Genomic DNA, 10771 nt, shown 5'->3' with positions numbered 1-10771 from the left:
TATCATAATGCTAATATCTACAGAGTAAAAAACAAATAACCCAGTGATTTAAAAAATTTATTTTTTCTGACTGAATAATAATACTCACAAAAACACAAAACCTGGTGATACTAAATTTATATATACATATACATACATGTCTCTCTTTTACAGTCTCCAAACTATAACCATACATGTATTTATATGTGTTTTATATATATATATACAAACTTTAGTATGATGTAATATATTAATATAATAATTTTATAGGTATGTCTAAATGAGTGATCTGGGCAAGTCATAACCTTTTTGCTAAACAATTATACTGAATACTGAACAAAGTTGCATCCATCCATTCATTATTTTTCACAACCATTGACTAAGCACCTATTCTGCTAAGAAAAATCAGATGCTTCTGCCTTCAAGAGGCTCGCAGTCTAGTAGAGGAAAACAATATAGCAAGCATAGCAAGAAATGTATACCAAGCATATAGACAACATATTATACATAATAATAAAGTGCAATAGGCTATAATGACCATGTACACGGTATATAGGATTTGGCACAAAGGATTGTTTATTGGTTGGGGGAAGAGAGATCAGGAAAGTTTTCAGAGAGTTGGTGACCCTAAGCTGAATCTTAAAAGGACAGTAGGTGAACATCCCCCCAAAAGGGAGGAAAGGGTATTCCAGGCAGAGGGCCGTAGACAGAAGGCATGGGCACTAGAAACAGACACAGCATCATTCCTTGAGATTACCTGAAACAAACGGCAATATTTGGAAGACTGGTTGAAGAGTTGTTACCTATGTTTGCATATTCTGTTCCCTGTACAGAGGGTGAGCTCCTTAAGGGCAGAAAACCTTTATGTGTGCCTACCTTGAAATGATAATTTGCTTCTAGCCCTTCTGCAGATATGCACATTCATAACCAGACCAAATGATTCCTCCTTTACCCGCTTCCTTATCATCCTCATGGCCTGGGGGCAGCAACTCCTTCTCTCCCACCTTTTACGCCAACCACCTCCTTAAGGATCTTCCTCGCTGCTTCAGCTGGTTTCTCCCTTTTACAGTCTCCGAACTACAACCGGTTATTCTCTAAAAGATAATTCTGCTCCTCTCATTTTCCTAGCTTAGAAAAGATGATCATCTGTGGAGGAACAAAAATCAAACACGAAACAAACAACATTTTAAAAAAATCTTAACGCAGCATACACACAAAGCCTCACTCAGTGGAGAATCAGCCAGGCTTTCCTGTCCCCTCCTCCATTTCCCACCCCAGGCTCTCTGCACTGCTGACATCCCAGACGTACGGCTCCTCCTCACTCCTTTGTTCAATAGCATTGCCCTACCTCCTTCTCTGCCTGGCAAACTCCTATTTATCCTACAAAACCTGGTCTAAATGTTCTTTCTCCTTGAGTTCTATAATAAACTTCTCCTCCGTTGGACACTCATCACTCCTTCCTCAAGGCTCCCATAATTTGTTTTATAAACCTAATGGGCATAAATTTTGATATACGAATTTAAATAAGCAAGAAATATCCCATTTATTTATTTGCTTTAAATCTACTTATATTGGTTAGGATTGAGCTTTAGTTGTGTATAATAGAGACCCAAATTAACTGTGACTTAAGTGAGACAGATATTTATTTCTTATTTACATAAAAGTCTGGATTTGGCTGGTAAAATGGCTCCGCATTCCACTAGGTTCTGGTCTGCTTCCAGCTTTCTGCTTCATCTCATGCTAAGGTGTTGCCTTCATCATCTTAGTCTAAGATAGGAAGAAATAAAGGGCAGTCCCAATCCTCTTTTAAGGTAATCTCTCTAAAAGCGCATACATCACTATTCCTCATATCCCATGACCAGAAAGGACTCATGTGGCCACGCCTAGCTGCAATGGAAGTTGGTAAATGTAGTCTTTATTTAGAGTAGCCATGTACAGAAATCAGGGATTCTATTAAAATTATTGCAGAAGAAAACAGATGCTCTGAAGACATTGATAGGCTTTGCATCATTACGTAATTCTGCTTCTGAGACCCAATCCTGCCTGGCTGGGGAAAAAATGCAGTCTGCCATTACTGAGTGTCCTTTTCTTACTCCACAGTTGTGCAAAGATCCCTGGGATATATATATAGATAGAGAGAGAGAGAGAGAGAGAGAGAGAGAGAGAGAGAGAGAGAGGGAGAGAAAGTGTGAGACCAAGCATATTACATTAATTATCCCATTTAATCCTCACAAAAACCCTGTGAGATAAGAATTATTATTTCCCCACTCTAGAGATGAGGAAGCCGAGACAAAGAGAGGTTAAAAGCAGACAAAAGGGAAGCCCTCTGTCATCTATCCCCATGAGTTATGGGTGAGAGGCCCATGTCCCAAATCTCAAGGTCCCTCCAAGTGCTTGCTGCTTCCTAACATGCCTAGATACTGGTATCTTTAGCAAGACTGGGAGCCCTTTATGCAGAGGGTTGCCTTCCTCTCTGGACTTAGGTTCTCCCTCTGGTCAGTTCTTTGGCAAGATCCATAGGTCTCTCTTTCTTACAACATCCCTTTGCAGCCTTCTCAAGAATGCCTCCTGGCTCCCTTACCTTTCAAATAATCTCTTTAATTTAATTTGTGTAAACTTGAAGAGCTTGTCGACTTCAGGTTGTTTCTACTTTCTGCCATGCTAAAATCCCAGAGGTAAAGATTTATAAAGTCTGGCCTCTTACTCGAAATGGGAGGGGGAGGGGAAACACAGAGGGCAACAACACAACAAATCTCAAAACCTTCTCTTCTGCACATGCTTCTGTCATAGCATTTGTCTTGGATCTCACTGAGTTGTCACATGTTTGACTCCCCAGCTACACTGAGAACAACTAACCCAACGACAGGAATGGTGTCTTATTCATCTTCATGTTTGCATTGCCTAAAAAAATGCGTAGCAAAGATGCTCTCAGTAAACATGGAATATTGTCAAATCAAGATTTTTATTGCACCCAATTGGAAGCAGTGATGACATTACTAGTTCTGCTGAAAGAATTTTCACAAGCAGTGATAGGTCTGCTTTATAATCTATGTTTTAACAATTTCTCAGAATCCAGAAGCCAGCTCAGGTGTCATCTCCTCCCACTACCTCTGCAGCCATTCCTCCAGCTGTACCCCAAGCCCAGCCTTTGGTGGCCCAGCCCAGTGTATCAACCATTCAGCAGGTACGAGAATCTAAAGCAAAACACGAGTGCCATGGACTGTGACAGACAGGCACTGTGACCACAACCATCTTGCATGGCATGATCATGTTCTCCTTGGGTGCAACTCCGACAACAGCATAATCACTTTGTACTTCTGATGTATGAGAGCAGTGGCTCCTGTTGCTTTGGGAACATATTCTCCAGCTTTATAGGCTAATTTCTGAGAAAAAAAAAAACCCTCTTTACAAATTGGCTCTGACACTCCAGCTTCAGAAAAAGTGTTGATTACACATGCAGTGAGCTGCCAGTTCTCAGAATGGCCCAGGACAAACACTGTAGATCATAAAACTCAGCTTCAAGGAGCTGCAAAGAATTCTACTTTCTAAGTTGGAACAAGCATTTTTTATGCTTTTTTATGCTTTATGCTCTTTAATAACAAGAAGTTATTTTTTTAGAAAACAGTAAAGGTGCTCATCCTTCAAGTTAATAATAATACATGCTTATTATAAAAACATTTGAAAAGTACAAAAGTATATTAAACAAAAACTTTAGCCAAAGTTCTACTCCCATGCCCCACTCCTCAGAGGTACCTCCTCGTAGCACTTTCTAGCAGATAGTTCCAGGCATTTTCTCTGCATATATAAGAATATATATGTATACACAGACTTTAAAACATATGAAATCATACTGTCTAAATATATTTGTAACATATTCTCAATAAATCTATTTATTGGTAATAAACATATTTAAATACATTGATCTACAACCTCTTTTTAAAATTTATCAAACCCATCTAGTAACACAGAGATGCCAAGTTTTAGTTCTAATCCTCTGGTTTTCAAACTGTGATCTGTGTAGCCCCATGGGTTCTACGGAACCTCCTTAGGGGTTCAGGGTTAATTACATTGATCTGTATGTGAAGGGGCAGGATGGAGATAGAAGGGGGACATATTTTGTAGCCACCATGACCTAGAAAGAAATATAATCAATTCAGTCTAAAATTTGAAATCTGTGATTTATAAACTTAGAAAACATTAGTCTTTTGGTTGGGGATTAATTTGATATACCAAATTCTGTAGATTTGTTATATCTCTCTATGCATCTAATAATCTTAGTGACAATGAATCTATTGTTGGTTCTCCTCTAACAGTGTCAGAGCCCTACCAATTATTTGCAAGGATTGGATGGAAAACCTATCATCGCAGCTCCTGTGTTTACAAAGGTAATGAAAATATTACTTCTTTCTGTCATGGCTTTAAAGACACCACAGCACCCAAACAAAGTTGTTGTAGGATACAAGATTTACTGATTTTATTTCAGAATTTTGGTCTCATATAAATGCAGTATAGGATTTGGGGATTTTTTGGTAATTGGTACAGTATCACCTCAAGTCCCAGATTTCTAATAACATTTTTTGTAATGAGAAAAGGGTCTTCCTCACTCACCACAGTGATCTCTATGGCCGTTCTATGGCTGTAAACACAGGAGCCACACTTAGAAGTAAGGTGATAAGTTTTTAGCCACTTATTACTCCAAAGGTTTCTCCAGACTTTCAGAAGAATCAGATTGCAAATACCTGTCTTCGGTGCTCAAGGAGGTTGGATTAAATACTCTTAGGAGGTTTAACATGAAGCCTCGCTCTAGGACCAAGAGCTTTCTTTTCCTATTCCATGGAATCAACTATGGTGGTGGCATCAAATTCTGCGTCTGTCTTTTCTTTTTTTTTTGAGACAGAGTCTCACTCTTGCCTGGGCTAGAGTGACCTGGTGTCTGAGTCTCATAGTCTTTGTATTTAGAACTGGAATGTTTAGTCAAGCAAGTACATTTACAAATGAAAAAACCAAGGGAGGGTCAGAGAGATGAAGACATTTAGTCAATGTTGCAGGACTAGTTAGTGGCAGAATCAGTACTGGAAACAAGTTCTCCCAATTCTCAATCTATTTGTTCTTTCCCTTATGTAACATAGCCTGTGTTTGTATGTTGCCCAAGACAATAAGTTCAAAGGTGAAAAAATTGAGTCACATTGGATTTTTTGGTATTATGAAGACCAAATAAGTGGAATCTATGCCTTGATTTACTGTTTATTATTTGTATGAATGCAAAACTTGGGCCCAAAGAGATTTTATCCTCTCAGAAATATGCTTTGATTTAGAGCAATGGTTATCAATCATGGTTAATTTTGCCCCCTGAAGGTCATTGGCAATGACTGGAGACATTTTTGTCATCATAATTGGGGGGTGCTCCTGGCATCCAGGATGCTGATAAAATCCTACAATGCATGGGATGATAGCCCCCCCACAACAAAGAATTGTTCAGCCCAAAATGCCAATGGTACTGAAGCCAAGAACATGGTTTTGAGCAAAATGGCAAAAATGATTTTTTCCAAAGGGTACTGATCCTTAAAGGAGCAGCTAAATCCACAACTTCCTTAAAGGAATGGCTAAATCTACAACTTCCATGGCAGCATCCACATTAGGGAAGTTCTGTTGTGTCAGCTCATCCAAGATGGTTTTCCAAAGTCCAGCATGGAGTCTGGAGTGAACTATGTTTACCCATATCCGTATCAGTTAGGCAAACATTCTTCTGAGAAACAAGATGGCTTTCAATTTTTCAGGTTCATTTCAGAACCTGAATTTGGGGGGTTAGCTTTACTATTATTTTCAAAGACTCGAAGTAGGAAAACAACATGTTGTACCTTGGTGGATATAAGACTTTGATGAGGAGTTATAGGTGGACCTTTGTGTGTGTGTGTGTGCGTTGTATGTGCGTGTCTGACATGGCTAACAGAACTACTTCTTATTATCTCCATTGTCACTGGTATGTCACCTAGCCTTAAAACAGAGATTAAGTACCACCGATGCTTTAACTTGGCACACCCATTTGTCATACGTTAGAGACGGTGCTGACTCTTCAAAAGCAGCTAAACCACAAAATAGTTTATACCCAATCCCAACTAAAATTTCCTCCTCTCTTCCCTTCCTCAACACTATCTGCCCAGCCAGACAGGTGACACCAGAGAGGTCCTTATCTCCACTCAATTTCAAATATTCCTAGGCGCTCTGACTTGCCTGAATCTGTATCACCCGGAGCACACCTCGGGTACAACATTTATCACAACAGTAACCTGTTTTCCTTTCTGTCACCCAGTCACCTTGAAGTCAATCTCTAATAGCTGGATAAGAGTCCGTAAAGGTAATAATAGGTCTACAGTTATTTTTATTATTTCAAAAGGTCCACTAGGACTTTAACATTTATTCTTTACACTTAATTTTCACGGGGGCTGATTAGAGTATCAGATTAAGCTGCTTTTGTGTGGCGATTCTGATTACTCCCTTCTAATCAGATGCTCTGATTGGCAGATACATATGCCTTTGATAAATAAAAATAGGAAAATGAATTAATCATTAGCATATGTTGTTTGTTACATAACATCTCTAAAAAGTATTGGCTCCACGGTGGGAAAATGGTCCTTGGTACAATGACACAAACTCTGATGAGGCTTTTTCAGCCCTCTGGATGTGTGCTTTCGCCTCCATAAATGGGATCAGGATTGTTCAAACATAGGCACGAGGATAGGCTATGGCTCAGATTCCAGAGAGACTTATCAGCAACAGTGTGCTTGCGTTAGTTTCCGTCAGTGAGGGCAGGATTGAGGTCATAGTCACTGCCAGTGTCATTAGCAAATTTCTGAGTCAGAGCCACCAATGATGGTATCACGTGGCTATGAGCTACGATAACGGATCATTTGCATTTGTTTGTTCGGGTTATTCCTGCTCTATTTACTTATTTAGGGACTTCTGGCATTCCAGCCTCTATGATTCACTCTCTAAACTGCCCAACAAAGCATTTCTTTGCCAATCATGGCAAGAAGCCATTTTTTTTTGAAGTAACAATTAGAGAGCAGAGTTTTATTTAACTCTTTTTTTCTCCTTCAGTGATAGGGAAATACTTATTTTCTTTTTTAAAAAGGTTAAAATGAAAAGGAGAGTTGCCCAGTGGTAGAGTTTGAGAGACTATGGGATTCCATATGTTAGTTCCTTGCTCTATTCATAGGTAATACCTATGTTTTGAAATGCTTTTTAACCGTGACAGAGATAGACTATCCTCCATCCTCTATGCAGTATTAAAAATACTTTCACTCTGTTTATGCCGGCAAAACAGCACTCACACTTCTTGAGTGCGAAGGGAGGTAAATGATCAAATTAGAATCTTACTCTACCACTGCTCCCACTCCAACAGCAGCTGCTCTGGCTGGCTTTCCAGGCTGCAGCAGCCCTGGCTCCAGCTGCTTCAGCAGTAATTTGAAGAGTGCAAGGGGGCAGGGGAAGTGAGAATTTGAAGAAGAGCATTTCGTTATATAACAGCAAAGGCAGGAAACCCTGAAATAACTGGCCAGTTGCTGGATCCAGATTTCTGAAGAGTTCATGGGCAACTTTCCCCAACACTTTGATTCCAGACTTTTCTGACTCAACTATTGCACAAGGCACCTGTGACAATCCAGGGCAAAAGGGCCTTTGATCAAACAGTTCTTTATCAGTAAAAACTACTCTGATCCAATTCCAGCCTCAAGCGTTGTACATGTTCACTCTCCCAAAGTGCAAAAATACCAACTGGATTTGAAAACGAATAAAATGACAGAATGAACCTTGTAGCTGCCATCTTTCAACCAATAAGGCAGATGCTCTTTCTGAAGGATGTCCCTGCATTATATTTGTGGGCTAAGCAGAAACTATATCCTTTCAACTCACATTTATAGCACCCAGCACAGTGCTTGGCATAAAGCAGGCACATATTAATCTTTATTTTGTGGTAAATAGTTTCCATTTCAGCTAACAAGAAGTTATTATTTTCATCACTTTGTGGCTTCAGAGTGTCTTTAGGAAGAATAGAGGGGAAAAAATCCAATGTCCAATGGCCATGGAAGATGTGCCTCTCAAGTCTCTGTGTTGTCACGTCATCGTACAAAGAACGTCCTCCCAGATGATCAGTATAGTGATGACACACAAGATAGATTTGCACTTTCGGTATTATATACCTCAGAAGGTTGTAGACCTTTGGTTAGAGTGACTTCAGTCCAGATCCATAATTCCTGGTAAAGACTAACTTAATCTTTGCTAGTTGGAGACTGTTTCATTTACCTTATTCATCTTCAGGAAGTTGAGATGAATATGGTCAAGTCTGTACACACCATGCCACTGGTAAAAAATAGCCTAAGACCTACTGCTGTAATGAACATGGTGTCATCTATGTTATGATCTAATGGTGTAATTGGTTTGGATCCTGACATGTAGCAATGTAAGCCTTTCTCATGAGACTTTCTCATGAAACTTTGTAGAAAAACACAGTTTTCAGCAATAACAACTATCATCGTCATCCTTATAACTATGATTTTCAACAATTTTTTCTAAGTGGCTTGTGAGATGACCGTTGGCACCTCCTTTACTGAGTATTGATGTTGTGCCACACTGGAATGAGCTTCCATCTCATATCACAGACATGAGTAAACCTATTCCATACACTACAGTATCTCAGGTAACTTGGCTGGACTCTCAAATAGAACACAGGTCTTGGCCTTCAATATCGAATGAATTATAACAACCAACTGATGCTGGGCTAAATTGTGAGAACATATTCTCTCAAGAAAGTTCTTTTGCAAGCAGGGCTTTAGTGTAGCCTCTACAGTTTGAGAATTGGCTCATATATCTGAACTGAACTGCAAGCCGTGTCAGTGTGTAGATTGACCTCATTCTGTTTATATCCATTTTATAAGTGTGTCATATTTCATTTATTCAATCCCTTATGCCACCACCACCTTTGTTTGTTTGTTTGTTTTGGTTTGGCTCTCTAACTTGTTTGCGTCAAGAAGGAATAAAAACACCATTATCTGTGAATTCCAAGGAAATAGGCCCCAAAGCTGCATTTAGTCACAGAATTTGCTTGGACGTCAGAGTGGAGAACATATTCGCCAGTTTGCTAGGAGCACCCAAGACTCACTGATGCTTCCTGCTTTCCATTCTTGTCACCAGTATATGTTTGGGGTAGACAAGGAATAACAAGACGTTTTACCAAATAGCTCTTTATTAATTCAGAAACCACTCTGTGCTAATCCAATCCTGAATTACTACAGCAATCAAATTTGGGGACGTGAAAAGAACAGAACACTAACATTGAACTACAGTGCCCCCTGGCTGTCACAATGTCAATTTACACACTCCTCTGAAATAAAAGTAAGTCTCTTTCAAAGCCATGTGGTTATGCCCACTGCTGTATTCCTTAGACAAATGCTATTAATATAAATATGATAGGGCCAAGCACAAAATATTGTAATTTGTTCAGAAAAGAGCTGTAAAAAATCATGAAATATTTATGAGAGTGAATGACAAAAGCAAAAAAGACTACTGGCTTTCCTCTTCTCTGAAGCAAGAGCCAGTATTTTCTACATGCAGATCCCAACATTGTAATAATAGAAAGCCTTGCAGCATTTATTACGAGTTTGTGGAGGAAGTTGAATCATAACCTTTCTATTTTTACAGTCTTTGGGCCCAAACAGAAAACAAAACTATGCCCATACACATGCCAAAGAAACATTTCATAATCGAACGAAGTACCAACTACAGAAAAGAGTGTGTGGTTTTAAGTTCACAAATCACAATGAATGAGAAACTAGCTGTGAAAGAAAAACATGTATTCAGTTCTCCCGTACAGTCTAGGAAGGTATACACTGATATTTTACAACTCAAAGTGGTTTTTGTAAATCTTACATTGTGGAAGTATGGAAAAGTATTTAATGGTTCCTTCACAAAATTATAACATATTTTACAATGACGTTAGACTCCACATGTGACTATGATTTTATAAATATTGCCATTGTTTATATGCCTCAACAGATCATCGAGGCTATACTGCAAAGGCCACACAAGGAAAACAAAACAGCAAAACAAAAATCAAATTCCACAACTCCAGAATGTAAATAAGGCAAAGCCAGGAAGAGAGACAACACCAATCACTTGGGCCACAGAGCTGTTCCACGTCATGAACAGCCATGGTTTTTGTGGACTAATACATTATTCCCATGTTGAATATGTCTCATAGATGCTGCACATTTTTTAATGATTAATATTATTTCTGGAAACCAAACTCGATTTGGGCATTTAAGAAGAGAGTTACTGTACTGAAAAGTCACTACTCAAAATGTTTTGCCTAATATTTGATCAATTTACTTAGCCTTGTAACAGAGCGGTAAAGGAAAAAGCTAGTGAGGAAAAGCTTCATATGGGCTCAGATGATTCTCTCTTCAAAAGTAGACTCAATGCGCATCCACAGAATTGAAGCTGCTGGAGATCTAGATTTGGAGAAAAATCCGGATATGGAGGAGATGATGTCTTTTTCTAAAATTCAGCACTGGAGCTGGGTTCCAAAAATGCATACGTTTTGATTCTAACAATATTCTTCTTATTATAGATGCTACAAAATTTGTCAGCTTCTGAGGGTCAGCTGGTTGTCTTTGAATGCAGAGTAAAAGGAGCTCCATCTCCTAAAGTTGAGTGGTATAGAGAAGGGACTTTAATAGAAGATTCTCCAGATTTTAGGATTTTACAAAAAAGTAAGTTGACACTTTAAAATTATTTT

At 38.9% G+C, this 10771-nt stretch overlaps 1 protein-coding gene across 1 annotated transcript in view; it reads left to right on the top strand.

Annotated features, from left to right (window-relative positions):
* MYPN (myopalladin) overlaps positions 1-10771 on the top strand; it is a 117901-nt gene that overhangs the window by 53685 nt on the left and 53445 nt on the right. Inside the window, exons 5-7 of the mRNA XM_012658553.1 lie at positions 3049-3163; positions 4293-4364; positions 10604-10745. Of these exons, the coding sequence (XP_012514007.1) occupies positions 3049-3163; positions 4293-4364; positions 10604-10745 (329 nt within the window). The remainder of the gene's footprint in view (positions 1-3048; positions 3164-4292; positions 4365-10603; positions 10746-10771) is intronic.

The sequence above is a fragment of the Propithecus coquereli genome, unplaced genomic scaffold, assembly GCF_000956105.1.
Source record: "Propithecus coquereli isolate 6110/MARCELLA unplaced genomic scaffold, Pcoq_1.0 Scaffold117, whole genome shotgun sequence".
In the NCBI taxonomy this organism is placed as follows: Eukaryota; Metazoa; Chordata; class Mammalia; order Primates; family Indriidae; genus Propithecus; species Propithecus coquereli.
Note: the sequence above shows the minus strand (reverse complement) of the source record. Positions and strands in the feature narration are given on the sequence as shown.